At 29.7% G+C, this 17,144-nt stretch overlaps 2 protein-coding genes and 1 long non-coding RNA gene across 3 annotated transcripts; all 3 read right to left on the minus strand.

The window, feature by feature from the left end:
* Positions 1 to 2,594: 2,594 nt before the first annotated feature.
* Positions 2,595 to 4,703, minus strand: LOC128667342 (uncharacterized). Its single transcript, XM_053737002.1, has one exon. The coding sequence runs from the start codon at positions 4,701 to 4,703 to the stop codon at positions 2,595 to 2,597; it is 2,109 nt and encodes a 702-aa protein (XP_053592977.1).
* Positions 4,704 to 9,186: 4,483 nt separating this feature from the next.
* On the minus strand, positions 9,187 to 10,377 carry LOC128669068 (DNA repair protein RAD52 homolog). Its single transcript, XM_053743253.1, has 4 exons — positions 9,962 to 10,377; positions 9,719 to 9,867; positions 9,503 to 9,635; positions 9,187 to 9,320 (listed from the first exon to the last, which is right to left on the minus strand). The coding sequence occupies exons 1-4, from the start codon at positions 10,059 to 10,061 to the stop codon at positions 9,250 to 9,252; spliced, it is 453 nt and encodes a 150-aa protein (XP_053599228.1). The 5' UTR covers positions 10,062 to 10,377; the 3' UTR covers positions 9,187 to 9,249.
* A 6,077-nt stretch (positions 10,378 to 16,454) lies between these two features.
* On the minus strand, positions 16,455 to 17,054 carry LOC128669069 (uncharacterized). Its single transcript, XR_008404599.1, has 3 exons — positions 16,955 to 17,054; positions 16,717 to 16,822; positions 16,455 to 16,653 (listed from the first exon to the last, which is right to left on the minus strand). It is a non-coding gene; the product is annotated as an uncharacterized LOC128669069 (long non-coding RNA).
* Between the last annotated feature and the right edge of the window lie 90 nt (positions 17,055 to 17,144).

The following is a 17,144-nucleotide window of genomic DNA, read 5'->3' on the forward strand; positions in this document are numbered from 1 at the left end:
ACAAGTCCAGGAATAGAAGATCTAAATTTATCATGACTTTTGTCTATAAATTCTGCACTTAAATCTGATTTACTTTATTATATTTAAAAATTTCCTTTGACTGTCATTATCGTTATAATACGTTAAGATTTCTTGACTAAAGCGTAATTTTAGATAGTCATTTTAACTCATTAGCTACTGATTAGAAAAAATATAGTTCTTTTGTTCGAAGCAACTCGATGCCTACTTTTATTTGTGCACTTCAATGAACTTAGAGTGATCTACAATCACATTATATTGATCTGCAATTAAATAGAAATTTATTTATGAATAATAATATTAAATTCACGTGAGTAAAACGTATTTTTGTGATGACTATGAATGATTTAATTTTTCAAAATAAAAAGTTCTTCTCAATAAAAGTATTCATTATTACTCAGCATATAGTTTGAAAAGTTACTTTCATTCTTGCTCGTGCGCGAAGTCAGCTCTTGCGGTTTTGGATAGTTTTTTTTATGTTACTCATTTATAATGCTATATTTGAGATATATCTTCGTTGTCATGAAGTGCACTTAAAGTTCACTTAATGCTGATGCATTGGAAAAAAAAAACATTTTTTATTCCAAAGTTCCGCCAAGTTTTATAAACTTGGGGAACCTTTTAGTTTTTTTTAAAACCGGACGTGGACTTAACATTTCGTTTGTGCACTTAACTAACACCTGAAAAGTACCTAATTTTGACCTTGAAATACTTAAATCATTTACAAGTCGGTCAGTCCAGTTGAGGAAGGTAAGTGCGAATCTTTGCTTTGCAAGAATCCCAGCCCATTGATCTGTCCTAGTAAAATAAAAATTTGTTAGAGGCCAGCCTATGCCATGGTTCAACCACCATGGTTATGCCACCCGAAAATTCTGGTGGCTGCTGGTAAAAATCGTGAAGCCGAAAAGTGGTTTGTCTCAATGTGTAATGAAAAATTAACCTCCATTTCAACCGCAGAATGATCTTTTTACACGTTTATCCGAAGTTTCAAATAAATGACATTGTTCAGGGATGATAAGCGTATGCTGTTTTATGAAATATTCGTTTTCTAACATAAGAAAATTGTGATTTACCTTCTTTTATCGGGATATCAATTTGAAACACATACTGTAGAAAAATAAGAATTTTTTTTTATCAAAGTTAGTTTAAACAATATTCTTCGTAAAAAATACAAAACACATTTGAAAGAATAAAATATTCGTTTTAGTTACTCAATGTGTCGTTGTGACAAAAATTTATTTAAATCATTAGGATCAAAATATATCACGTTTTCCTTTTTTTTTCTTTTTATTACAGGTAAAAAACATCAATCAAATCTCGATGAAGTTGATAAATCTGAACAAATATCAAATAAAGTTGAAAGAAATAATTACTTCAACCCGTCTTTCAATAGCGGTAAGTAAGGGAACTACATGTCATATATAACTGCCAGATTTAACCAAATCTTTATTGTATCTTCGTTCATTCTTCATTTTTAGCTATTTTTTTATGAACAGATAATTATATTGAATTATAGATTTTTAGAGACCGATACGGAACAAATTTCAAATGAGAAATAAAATGAAATTTCCTACTTTCACATATTATGTACTGAACGATGAAATTATAATGTCTTTTCTTATTTGAAAAAAATTTTGAATTCCCGAAAGAAATTTATTTTTCGAAACTATTGCCACGCAAAAAGCAGCCTTCGAGTGTAATGACCCTGTGAAATTTTTAGTAATTAATAATGGCCATTTAATTTTTGGAAATCAATAAATTTTCAGGAATAACTTTTTTTGGAAAGTTCCTGGTAACACCGGAGTGTTAAATTTTAGAATGTAACGTTCGTGGTTTCAAATTTGATTTACGCAGCCATTTAACATTAATTGTAATACATTTTAGCAATCATTAATTTTATCTTCAATTGCACATCATTAAAGGGTTTAGCAGGATACGTATGACGAGTCGGCCCCCAAATGGGAATCGATATCGAAACCTATGTTTTAATATTGACTTGATGTTCTAACACGATTTATGTACTTTTCGCGACCGACTTCTGCTTTGACCTTGAGATAGAGAGAAAAATATCTGTATGCTTGACTATTACTGAATGTGGTATATCTCTGATGCTAATTAAGATAAAGAAATGAAACCAACGCGAGGTATTAGGTTACATTACAGAGTACATCACATATATTTTTTTATAATTTTTAGAATAAAAAATTACATTAAAGAAATGAAAAAATCAAATTTTTTTTTCTGAGTCCTCTGTGACTTACAACCACGAAATTAATACATGTGATGCTCCTTTGTGTGCTCTATTACCCATAAAAATTGCGTGAAAAAAAAGTTGGTGCAACACAACGAAAAAAAATTATATGTGATTTCTGCCTTATGGTGTACCCCTGTATTATAAGGTACACATTACATTATTGTTTTTTTTTTTTAATTGCACATCAGCTTGTTTTAAAACATAAGTAAATCGTCTTAAGAGGTAGGATAATAGTTTAAAAAAAAATGAGAAAAAAACTACCAATGTTCAATATTTATTATTATTACTTTTTCGTGTCAATCAAAATACAAGAGACAGAATATTAATCATCATCACTGTTGTAATTAATTACAATCGGAACACTTTGAGTTGCAAATAACTTAGTTAGGACCTCAGCTGGACGTACGATTCTGGACAAATATCGTCCATATGATAGATAATAAATAATAGCTGCTACATGAGAACAGCATCCCACTGTACGTTTGCAATTAGGGCAATCACAGCAATAACGAAGAATACTATTGTAGTCATTACCTTTCGGAATATAGTGGATGTAAATTCGATAGACTTTTCTATTTATATGTCTTGATTTTACTTCTGCTTTGATGAAATTAGGTGCTGATTTCACATATTGTACTGAGAGATTATTTTGATCGTCCATTATTTCGGCCAAGTAAGATATAGCTTGTGAAAACTGATATGAGCCTGTGAATAAAATCTTGAGCTGATCTTCAGTTAAACGTGGAAAGTCAAGTAGTTCAGATGCCGTTAAACATTTCAGTGTATTTTTTTTTCGGTTCCAATGTTGACTTTGTACTTCTTGACTCAAAGTATTTTCTATGTCCATTCTACTTTTCATATATTGTACTATAATGTTACTTAAACTACTATCCGAATGAAGTCTTTTCTCATAAGTGTTGTGCAGAAAACCAATAGTTTTACATAGCAGTTCCAGCTTTGGCAACATCTTATTATCAAAAGAATAATGTAAAAGTTTATACTTTTGGGCAATACTACCGTGAACAGCTTCTACTACCCACCTGATTTTCGTTATATTTCTCGATATATTAGCTTCTTCTGTACTGAGTTGAAGTTTATTACCTTTAAAAGCCGGCATAAGAACGTTGAAACCCTTGTCATTCAAAAACTCTACGACATCTCTAAATCCGCGATCTACAATAAATATATCATTGGGTAACAGAAGTTTTTTTAAGCCTGAAGGATTCTCTAAAACAACTTTCATAATTGTAGCATCATTTAGAGTTCCAGAAAAAGGTCCAGCAAAATCAAGGACAAAACCATTTGTCGTACATATTGCAAATGGCTTACATAAGTGTGTTTTCTTTTGTCCTGAGTACGATCTCCTTTGAAAATAATTATTTTTACTTTTCTGGTGTCGTACATATGTATCATCTACAATTAGTATAAGCTGATTTTCATTGACATTTAATAATTTTTTTGCAGTATCACTGGTGTTCGCTATAAGTTGTTGTCGAGAAACAGCGTTATATCCAAAGGAGTACGGTAAAATTTCTTTTTCAAAACTTGTCAGTATTTGCGTGAAATATTCTGAAACTTGTTGGGCGTAAGGTAAACCAAAAATACTTGCGATTGTTTCATTTGAATTGCCAGTCTTTAGTTTAAACAGAAATATAATTAAAGCTTGAGTAACAGACCGTGTCCTTGTATCTCGCATAGATGTAAGTAATGATCTAAGATTTAATATATTTTCCCAAGATATTCCGGTTAAAGTCTTTACTTGATCTTCAGACATATCTAATTCGTTCATTCTATCGAATATTGATGACTGTGATTTATTTGACAGCGTATTGAAAAATAGTGTCAATTCAGTTTTTTCTACGTTACTAGTATTAGAGACTATGCGGAGACGTAATAAATCATCTTTATAAAAATAATTTCCAATTAAGTGCATCGAACAGCAACGATTACCTGTTGGTATAGAAATCAGTTTTTTAATAAACAATTGTATTCGTGTCTCCAAACATATTGTCATAAGATCAGTTGTTTTTTGACATATAATGCAATACTTGTGAGTAGATGCAACACGTTGAAGTGGAACTTCAATAAAATCATCACTCAGATGGTATTTATATGTAAAATCACTGTCACTACTGTTATCAGAATCTTCAGAGTAAACGTAAGTTTCTTCCGGCACTTCTCTAGTCGCTAATTCTTCAACAGATTCTTTTATGCTTAAAGATACCTCGTTAAATGCTGCACATTTAGAAGTAGAAGCTTTTTTGTTAACATATGGGATAAGTCGACACTTCTTACAAAAAATATCATTAACTATTACGGTTTTATTCAAACAGTCACTGAACACTTTAGCTTCTTCTTCATTCTTTATAATTTTTTTATAACCAGGAATCCTACTCAGGTACTTGTTACAATTTTTACACTTTTTCGACATTATGACTTAATAATAACTTGGTTCGATAGTTAATAATTTCGAAATGCTGATACAAAATACCAATGACAGAATTTAAGTTACAAACTGCCTCCTTGTGTAAGACAAATGACTGCGATTGTAGCTAAACAAACGATGCAATAAACAGCGCGATATGTAACAAGTTCGAACTTGTTTGTTTGTCCGCGCGTGTTAAATAGAGTCATGTTTATACACTCACACTGCAAGGCGTGAATCACATATAATTTTTTTTCGTTGTGTTGCACCAACTTTTTTTTCATGCAATTTTTATGGGTAATAGAGCACACAAAGGAGTATCACATATATTAATTTCGTGGTTGTAAGTCACAGAGGACTCAGAAAAAAAAATTTGATTTTTTTATTTTTTTAATGTAATTTTTTATTCTAAAAATTATAAAAAAATATATGTGATGTACTCTGTAATGTAACCTAATACCTCGCGTTGGTTTCATTTCTTTATCTTAATTAGCATCAGAGATATACCACATTCAGTAATAGTCAAGCATACAGATATTTTGCTCTCTATCTCAAGGTCAAAGCAGAAGTCGGTCGCGAAAAGTACATAAATCGTGTTAGAACATCAAGTCAATATTAAAACATAGGTTTCGATATCGATTCCCATTTGGGGGCCGACTCGTCATACTTATTCTGCTAAACCCTTTATTTACATATATTTGTAGTTCAAATCAGTTAAACAAAACTGAAAAATGACTAATTGAAAATTATTATTTAATCTACTATTATTAAGATTAACCAATCATTATGTAAAAAGTATATTATTTCAATACATTTTCATGTGAAATTATTGAATATAAATGAAATAAATTATTCAATATTTTATGTCCACCCTGCATTTTTTTAAAATTATTATTATTATTAATTGCCAAATTTAAATTAAAAGTAGAGCAGCCGACACCTTTTTTCCAAATTTCGAAAACGCAGCGCCTGCAAACATCTACATTTGCTTCACGCGTTGACCAAGGTATTGCAAATATTGACGGACAAATGAACGTCATTTACTACCAACAACATTAATAAATTACTCCCCATCAAAATTTAATTAAAAATATAAAAACACTCGGGCATTGTAGCTCGAGGTCTTAGTCGTTGAACAGAATCAGTAATTCTGCATCCTTTGACCCGCGTGAATCGTCGATAGGTTTGTATACTGTTTGCATACATCCTTCTTCGAACGTGAAGAAAAGTGTAGGTTCTGTTTCGATAGAGATACTAGTCAAGTAATTGGGACCTCTGGGTCATTTTAATCTGAAGTTTTATCTATCTATCGAATCTACAATTTCTAGATTTAATGAATTTCATTATTTAAGGTAATACTTTACAGTGAGAGCTAGGCCGATCTATTTTTCCCCCCGCGTTGTGAATAGTCGTGTAGCGGTACTTTGCAGTATTGTAATTTCTTGAATAAACTACTTTTTAATTCATATTTTTATATTTGTTAAATTCGGCGCTTAAGCGTTCCTCAGAACAATTAAAGACCCATATAAATTTTGCTGAACTAACAAAATCGTTTATTAAATCATAAGTGTAAAGAATTCTCAAATGAAATCCAATAGTGTATTAATTGTGATCAAATAAAGGATTAAATTTACCAACGAGTAAATTTTTCACTTAAAAATAGTATAAGACTTCATTCTTCTTTTACTCTAAGCCAACTTCGTCATCGAAGCAAGGAAGACACCGTAGCCAGAAGAGAAGATCGAGCCTCTAAACAAGGAAGATTGATTGAAGAAATAAGTGATATACCATCTTATCCTATCAACTTAATAAAATCCTTAACAACTAATACAAGTCTCTTCGAAGGCCTGTGAAACACCTTATTCACGAACAAACTCACATAAAATATTTAAACGAAAAGAAATTCATTTTCCTTTCCGTGATTTTCTATATCGTTAGTCCAGACCTCGACCCCATCGACAATATTTTGTCGCTACTAAAGAAATATCGATCTACTCTATTTAAATCAATCGCCGGACATATCAAATGAATTATTGTTTTTATTCATTAAGCATAGTCAAAAATATATTATTGAAATACACTTTTGTTGAAAATTATAAATGAAAACTTGAACAAAATTATTACTTACCACAGTATTGTTTAACTCTTTTCTGAAAGTCCGTCTCGAAAAGTATCGGTATGAGCTCTACGGAGGTAATGCAAATCAAAGTTCGTTGTAAGCCTGTGTGAGTAACGGATTAATCGTAGTAGTGCATGCACTATTAACCCCCCCCCCTCCCTCTTCTATTTTTTCTATCCCTTCTCTACTAAACAGGGTAGCATTCTCTCACGTTAAGACGAAGACGTACGATTCAAGTTAAGAGTCGAGACTCGAGTCCAACCGCGGAAGGGTTAAATGTTATGTGAATTCATGGATAAATATTATTCATAAAAAAAAACAATTATTATTTACCTTGTTTTTTTTACTATTATTGAAATTCAATAGAATTAATATTTCATATAGTATCAGTTCTACATTATTTGAATTCGTAAATGAAAAATTATTAGTTTGTATAAATAAATAAAAATTATTATTTGACATAGTATTGTTAAAAAAATATTTGAATTTACAGACAAAAAATTATTTTTTAACATAGAACCTTTAAAAAATTTATGAATATTATTTAAGTATTGTTTGAACATAAATTTTTCTAGACTTATCAATAAAAAAAATCATTCTTTAGATCAGTTAATATAAATGAGGATCATTAATATAAACGAAAAATTTATTATTACAAGCAATTACCTGCCTACTGCACTAGGAAATTTGTTATGTTAGATAACTATATTTTTTTTATTTATTTTATCATTATCCTAGCGTTTACCGTTCCTTCGCCTCTAAATGTTATTATGCTCCGATCTTTTTTTATATAAGGTAAAGCTGCAGGTCGAAATAACGTAGTATTCAGTCAATTTTGATTACCTCGGCTAGCCCCGTAACAGACAGTTTAAATAACAAAAGCACTATTGACTTTTTAGTTTCGTTGACGATAAAAATTTTAAGTTTCAGGCCTGTAGGTCTTGAAGATTGAAGACGTGAAAATATTTATTTTTCACGATCCCACAAACTTCAATAAATGTCGACTTTCTGAAAAAAATGATCATTATTCATTTTCTCTTCTCGAAGCAGATATCCATTTGAAATTCCGAATATTTAGATCAGTTTGTTTATAAACGAAGAAAATTCTATTCTAAACACCCCCTCCAACTCTCAAATGAGTGAATTTCCGATAAAAAATTTTCGGTATTAATTTTCTTGTATCGTCTGTTATGTCCAAACACATTTTTATAATTTTTTTCGGATATAATTATAACTGAGCTCCTCTTTTTAAAAACACGCGAAAAGGAAGCGTCGACTTCTCTATCTTTTATGCGACTAACAAGGAAGGTATTTCAAGTACCCCTCTCCGATTTCGATGAGACTGAAAAATATGTTATTTCCCGTCGAAATCGCAGGAACACATTTTTTTTTTTAACTGTGGAAAAACATATCTTGGGAGTGAAACCACCCCTCAAAGTTTATGCTCCTAAGGGGTGTTTGTCAAGTTTCACATACTTGCAGTTTGAATGTTAAAAAAAGACTAACGTCATCATTTTCGTGGTGGAAAATAATAGAAATTTTCATTGGCATTATAACAAAAGAATGAATAGAACAAAAGTTACAAGGGTTAAAATTCACAAAATTCCATTTAAACGAAACCAACCAATGGATTTGAACGAAACAAACAACAATCTAAAATGAAAAAAAAGTATAGGACACGGCTTAGTGGGTTTTTCTGAAAAATCAAATTTAGCGGAAGTACAACCTCTAAGTCCATATACATTGATCAATAAGAAAATTTCAATATTCTCAATAGCATTGGTTTTAATTTATCGAAAATCATTTTTTCCTACATTTTTAGAAACGAGGACATAATAATATTATTATTTTCAGTATATTTTACTTACCTTTTTATTTTTAATACTACATGGAAGATATGCTAGGTGCTCACCCCCGATTTTGCTGCCAGTGAAATATGGTATTCTACATAAAATTCTGAAAGACTAGAATTTCAAAAGAGTAGAAAGAAACAGCAGATCTGTGTTTTGGTGTTAAATAAACAAATATATATATATATATATATATATTTTAATGTTAAGTTCTCAGAATAGATTAGAAGACTATTATTTTTATGAGCTTGGCGTTAAAATAAAAATAACTAGAAAACAATGCGGAATTTCAAAAAACTTGATTGAAAATAATTTGTAGTAAATAAAATTATCTATAAAAAAGATTTTATGTTTATGTATGTATTATTTTATTTTATATTATATACATATGTATGTATGTGTATGTTATTTTATGTTCTTTGAGCTTATTTCGATTCATTTTCAAGTATTATGTTTCCTATAATCATCATAGTCAGTCTCATTATCATAATTATACTAAAATCATGTCAATAGCAATTAAAATATTTTTATGAACAATTAATTATCACATAACGTAATTCTTATTAAATCAATTATTTTTTAATTAAACTTCTGTCATCGAATCTTTTTCCATTTCCTCTAAGATTTTATTACTAACTGTAGCTTCCACCATATCTATATTAAATATCAAATGTTTATATTATGATAGCGATTAATTAATTCCCTGATTAAAAGAAACGATTCAAAATAATTCAAAACGATTTAATCTTAATGCTATATAGATACATATTTATTATTGAGTAAATCGCTTTGTTTAATCAGGATTAGTTCTTATTATTTTATCAATATATTATTACTTTTTTTTATCCAATCATTTTTTAATTTTTTTTGTTTTTCTAATCTTTTTTTTTTTTCTTCAATTTTAATTATCAGTTCGCCAAATTCTTCGAATGATAGTAATGTCCTATATAGGGCATCCGTGTATGATATCTATTATTTAAAAATTAGTAGTTAATAGAGTAGTTATTATAATAATATTTAAGATTACAAATAATATTTTAAATGATAGCAACTTTTCTCGCATCCTCGAAAGCTTTCCCAGTGGACTCAGACACGCCTTCATGAAACCCTACATTTTCATGAAATCTTCCAGATTTGAGAAGAACTCTTACCACCGTCGAACACCCAACATAAACAATTTTATTATTTTCATTTACAAAATCTAAATAATAAATTAAAAAATTTTAATTTATAAATAATTTTTAGATGAATAAAAAAAACTATCAATTACAGTTATTTCAAAAGCAAAATATTACCAATTGTTTGATCAATTATTTCATGAGCCCAATTATCTCTACTGAATAATTTATTTGCTTGTTCCAATAAAAATTCTAAGTCATAGTGATTTACCGCCATTTTTTTCAGTTCAAAATTATTATATTGAACCAATATTTTATGTTGATAATACTATATGAATTAGTAAATAAAAATAATTGAAATGTGATAAATAAATTTTATGAAAACGTGAAGTTAGCTAATTAAAGTAATTAAAAAAAAAAACTGTTTATTTACTAAATTATATTTTCATAACGTCTATCACACATAAAAGAATTAACAAAATAATTTTGTGCATCTGGAAATAATTATAATAAATGAATAAAATCTTATAAAATAAAATTTAAATTTAAAAACTAATTTATTTAAAACAAAATGATGAAGCAATATAATATTGATTTTTCTAAAACCGATCCTTATGGAATTATTTATCCTAGAAAAAAGAGAAGGTAACCATATATATACAATAATAAAATTTATGTTTATATTATGATGTATATTTTACATGTATATATATATATATATATTGATAAATATATATATATATATATATATATATATATATGTATATATATATATATAAATATATATATTTTACATTTTAGTTTTCGCTTTTTTTTTTTTTTTTTTTTTTTTAGTCAATTCTCATTTACACAACTAAAAATATTTGTTTGATTGGTCAATAAAAATTGATTATAAATAAAATATCTACGTATAGTTATAAAAATGATAATAGCAATAAAATAATATAAACTTTATAAATTTTAGTTTTACCGGGTACGTTTCAATGATTGTTGGGTCAAAAATAATAAATGGAAAAAATAAATTTATCTTTATTATCAACGAAGGTTATAATAATAACTATCAAATAATAGTTAACGATCGACCGTCTGAAATAGAAAATAAGATTTCTTTGAATCAAGTAAATAATTAATAAATTAGTATGTATCTAATATTTTGCAAATTAATAATAGTTAACTTTTTTATGTTGATAAAGGTTCTCAAAATCAAAGATGCATATGCAACATTCAGAATTGATTTTAATTTAGACATTTATCCTCTGTCTCATTTCAATTTTGAAGTCGACAAATTAGCAAATGTTGAAATAACACCCATTTATTTACATACAAATGATTTCCGTCAGCCGTTAAGCAATTTTCAAATTATTGTTGAGACTGAGGAAGATGAATAATTTTTATCTTAAATTATATCAGGTAGATACTTAATACATATATTTAATTATTTCTATTTTAATAATGATGTGGATTGTACGAAAACAATAAAAAAAATAATCAATGAAAATAAAATAATATAAATATTTTAATATTTTAATTATACTTTATACATATAAATTTATGATTATATAAATACATACATATGTATTTATGTAAGTTATGCATGCATATATGTTTATATGAGTTGTGTTACTTATAAATAATATTATATCGAAGTTTATATTTTTCAAATATTAATTTATTAATTCAGTACTTCAGTATAGACTACATTACGGGTTTTTTCTCCATTGACACAAACATATACATTTTTATTTGATCTTACTCTTGATAATGATACATATAGTTGTCCATGTGAAAAACAGGGAGTTCGAAGATCTACTCCAGTAATGCTCATCGTTTGTCCTTGAGCTTTGTTTATTGTCATTGTAAAAGAAAGACTGACAGGAAATTGAATGCGTTTGAATTCGAATGGAAAATTATTAGGTATAAGAGGTATGCGAGGAATGAATACACTTTCACCCTTTCCTGATCCGGTTAATATAGTAGCTTCTATAACATTCTTTTGTAATTTTGTGACTCGTAATCTTGTACCATTACAAAGTTGAGGTGGATTTAAATTTCTCAATAAAATTATAGGAGCGCCAATTTTTAATTTAATTGTATGCGATGGAAGTCCTGGTACACTTATTGAATTTAAGAAGTCAACAGTATAGTTTGTTGCGTCATCTGGATTAATCGTGGTATTGATTGATGCATAAACCATCTCATTTGCATCAAACTTATCTATTATAGTATTATTAATACGGACTACCATTTCATTTTTAGGACATAAAATAGCTCTCTCTGATAACCACGAGTCCTCTTTATTTTTAATATCTCTTATACCTGGATATACTTTTTCTATCAAATCTTCTATAGATGGTACTATTGAACATAATTCATCAGGCAGAGATACTTCTCCATTTTCATCGTTTATATTTCCACCCCCTACATCCAACAATAAATTAGAAAATTTTTGAGAAATTGGATCACCTCCTTGATGGACTCGCATGTTTACAGTTAGTGATAGTTTTTTAATATTATTCCATAGATAAGATCGTTTAAGAGATATATTCACTTCATCAGCTCTTGTACCTCTAGTAATTACCGGTAAAGTCTGACGAAAATCACCGGAAAATAAAAAAGTTATGCCCCCCATTCTTTTTGTATTGTTTCGTAAGTCTTGTAGTGTTCTGTCAACAGCTTCTATTGCTTTCTTGTTGGCCATCGTGCATTCATCCCAGACTATTAAGCATGCATCTCTCATCACTTTTGCTTTATCACTATTCCTAGAGATATTACAAACTGGTGATTCATATCTGTCAATGTCTATCGGTATTTTGAACATGAAATGGGCCGTTTTACCACCAGGTAAAAGGGTTGCTGAGATACCTGAAGATGCTACTGCAAGCGCAATTTTACCACTACCTCTAACTTTAGATAATATCAAATTTATTAAAAACGTTTTTCCTGTGCCCCCAGGTGCATCAATAAAAAACATTCCCCCTTCTAACGTGTCTATGCTATTCATAATTTCATCGTAAATTTTTTTTTGGTCTATATTAATTTTGAATTCATTTTTTTTCACAAAAGCCATCAGTATCGATTTGTCATAACTTGTTTCAGCTAGATATTCTCTGTTTATCTGAAAATTATCATTAATATTCGGTATCGGCATTCCATATTGATCTAAAGGTTTTCCCCCGATAGAAATAATTGTATTTTCTAAGTCTATGAGACAACGATTCTCAAGCTCTTCTTTATGTAAATTTAAATCAATATCAGGAAAACTTCTTATCAATTTTCTTCCATAATCTTCATATAAATATTTTTTATACTTTGTCCATAATTCTTTAGGGTCAGAAGGGTGACAAAATACTACAATAATTGCAAAAAGTTGCCTTAGTTTAAATGGACTATCGGTAACACACGCTTCTTTTAAAGTTTCATCCCAATGGGAGTCATCTTCAATAAGATCAAGAGCTTTGCAAGCTGCTTGATATGATTGATATACCACACCATTAACTGTTCTTATATCTTTAAAAGATGTTGGGCCTCTAACGGTGTGAAGTAATAGACGTAAGAAATAACACTCTGTATTACCAGGATGAATTGTGTATACTCTTCCAATAACGTGTTCTTTAAAAATACCAGGATAACCTTCAACAGGATTTCCTCTTTTCCTCCTCTTGAATACTTTAGATTGTTTATCAAATATATAATATGCAGGTACTTCGTCATATAAAAGTGTCTTTGCGAAAATTTCCTCTCGGCATAATTGAAAATAGGCCAATAATGTTGTGTTTTTGGGATTAGTAATTTGATCAATAACATTTTCTGTGTTGAAATATACTCGCTGTCCATTTTCTAAATGAACATCCAAGTGAACCACGGGAGGAAATCTCTCATGTATTGGGAAAGACATTATACGCCAAGTTGCTTCTGAGGTACTAATGTATCTCCCAGATTGGTATTTCGTTATCTCATCGTTTTCATTTGTAAGTCCAAACGTTGCTTGATCACTTCCTTTATTGACATATTTACAAATGTATTTTATAGATTGCACACTGCTACAATACTCGACATTTAAATGTGTTTCAAAAGTTCGGGATAATACTGGTGAATAAGGGACGATCCAACAATTATCTACTTCTATATTATTTCCATTTACCTTAACTTGAGCGACAAATCCTCCCGCTTCCGTTGATCTCCGCCGGTAAGATGGATAGCCATCCTCTCCAGTTATCGTTTCATTTACAAATGCTTTCGGCAATCGTTTACTACAACGATTGTCTTTCATACACGGAGATTTTGAATTAATTATTCTACATGGTCCACGAATCATATGTTTTTTAATAATATTATATAAATCTAAATCCTCCTGAGGATTAGGAAATTCTGCTTTTATAATACTATCTATTCTATTAAGTGTTACTTTATCTTCAAGCCATAAGAGAATATGAGCATGAGGAAGACCTTGTTTCTGCCACTCTACAGAATTCATATAACATTTAACGGATCCAAAAATTTTTCCTTTAAATAATAAATCAATTAATTTTTTCAACTTCAAGTGAAAAACTCTAGATATAATATCGTGCCGGTCAGATGCAGATTGCCCTTCGTACAGCTCTCTTGTTATTTCTATCCAATTAGGATTAGTGGTCATAGTTATAAAAAGATCAGGACGACCATACTTCTTTACATAACTAAATGCATCTTGTGTTCGCTCATGCATGTATCTTGGGCTTCCTGTAAAACTGGATGGGAGAATAACTAAACGACCTAAATGATCAATATTACTTTCAACGCGCAAAGCATCTTGTAAGTGAATATAGTTTTCGGCTCTAAGTTGTTTTTGACTATTTCTTATAAATGACAATCGCTCGGTTTCAATTTTCGCATACATATCAACCCAAAATTGATTTGAAATTTGACGATAACGGTGTAAATTATTAAACTCATTAGATCTCATCATAAGTCTGTAGCAGTAAAATTGTAAAGCTGAAATTTTTTTATTCGTGTCTTCTGCTTGTTGTCCAGAATGAAATATATTAAAATTATAGCCGTCTTCTCCACGACAAAATATAAGTGGATATTAAAGGGCATCATACGACCGGTGAGTCTCACTTATTCTTTGAAGATCTCTTGTACGCAAAGATAGAACAATATCTCTCTTTTGACACTCTTGATCAACTAACACTACAGCTACTTCATTTGTAGAAGGCTTATTATACCGGCCTTTATGATCGGAAATTGGTTTACGGTCTGCATTGATTACAAATTGATAATTATCTTTGTTTTCGAGTGGAATAGATTCTAAAGCCGATTTAAAGTCATGCACATAAGGATTTACTTGAAGGAGCATATTTTGTAGGTCTGTTATGAGATTTTTATTTAAATTATTATTATAGGACATTCGAAGATTAATTTGCTCATTATAATCAGCTATAAAATATATCTGTAAAAATTTTGAAGGTTGATCACTTTCAGGAAACAATGAACCAATTAAATGGTATACTTGTCCCTGGATTTTAGAAGTCGGCATAAAGTTTCCCTCAGATACAATATTTGCACCGAATGAAGTCATCTGAAAAGCATTGTTGTAAGACCTTACAGCGTTCAAAAATGATTTTGATTGAACGTGTTTTCCATCCAGCAGAGATTTTAAAGGTTCGGGAGGTTCAAGTAAAGGTGTTAATCGAATTTTACCTGATGAACAGCATAATCCAACAGATTCACCGACCCACTTTAATGCATTACAGTAATTACAAACCTTAGTCATTGGACCAACATCAGATTCCTGTTTGTAATTAATAGACGGATCGTAGGAGAAACCACTATTCAATTTTGATTGCCAACGGATATTTCGTCTCTGAGTTTGTCTATTCTTATCAGCATTTAATCGTTGCTGATGTTCTGAATCAGATTCTAACTGTCTATGGACGGTATGCCATTGGCGATCCAAAGACAATCTTTCTGTTCGTCTGTCGTTAAACTCTGATTCACGAAGAGCCGAAATTCTTTCGTTTTCCATCATTAAATTTGCTTCTTTTTTCTTCTTTAACCTGTAGTATCTATTTCTAGCTGCAGCTCTACTTTCATCGCGTTTGAATGCAGATTCTGATCGTCGGTGAAGAGCGTGATGTTCTCGGTCGATCATTAGGCGAGTTTCACGATCAAATATAGATTCCTGTGAGCGAGATAAAGTATGGTGTTCACGATCGTGAGTCAATCTCTGATGACGATGTTCATCTGATTCGTTATTGCGTGCAATAGTGTGCTGTTGACGATCACGTGATAATCGGTGGATACGTCGTTCATCAGATGCATTATGATATGTAATAAGGTGGCGTGCACGATCATCCGCCAATCTTCTTTCATAAGCTATCTCTGATTCGACTTTCCTCTTATTAGCATGTTGCATTCTATCAGAAGCAAGGCGAATTTCAGATTGTTCTGGTGTTTCATTAGCTCGTAAATTACTTTTCCTTTCTTTCTGAATTTTCAGTCTCTCGTCTCGTTCACATTGAGTTTCAGATAGGCGAAGAAGTTTGTTGCTTCTTGCTTTGGCTGATGATGAACTCAAGTTTGATTTTCGTTTTTTAGGCATTTTTAATGAAAATATAACGAATAATAACGATACATATCTAAAATATAAAATTATTAATTACGATAAGTTATATTGAATTGGTTAATCTTGGTTACCTTAGCATACAAAAATAAAAATTACTATAGATAACTAAGTGAAATCAAGTACTTATCTTTATCTTTTGAATCCAATTTTTTATATAAGTTAATGCACAAAAATTGTTTATAAATAATATAAATGATTATTTATAGGTTATGATCTTCATTTATTTTACATATTGCGTAAGATACGTAATTTTGTCTTTTTAATCCTATATATCATACAATAAATTAAAAAAATTCAAGTAATAAATTAAATAGATTTACATTCTTACTTAGTTACAAATAAGTCAGATTAGACACTCTTATTTTGACTGCTTAATGAAATGTGATAGACGATTCAATTGACAGAAACAATTGATAAATGAAACAAAATCTAATCTAAAAAAAAAAAATATAAAAAACAATTGATACGCGTTATATAAAAACAATTGACGCTAATGGAATAAAAACAATTGATGGCTGTAATTTAACTGTTTTTTTCTTATACTTTTAGAAAAATAATTTATATACCCGAATTCTGATTTATAATTGATTTAAAAAGTAGCCTATATTTTAAGTGACAGCATCTTGTATATGTATAAAAAATTTCATCTCAATCAGATAAGTGGTTGATTAGTTGTAAAGGTACAAACCGACAGAGAGACAGACAGACGAAAATTCTAAAAAAGGTAGATACAGTATGAGTAGGTCATAAAAATGA

Source organism: Microplitis demolitor, chromosome 2 (genome assembly GCF_026212275.2).
Source record: "Microplitis demolitor isolate Queensland-Clemson2020A chromosome 2, iyMicDemo2.1a, whole genome shotgun sequence".
NCBI lineage: Eukaryota > Metazoa > Arthropoda > Insecta > Hymenoptera > Braconidae > Microplitis > Microplitis demolitor.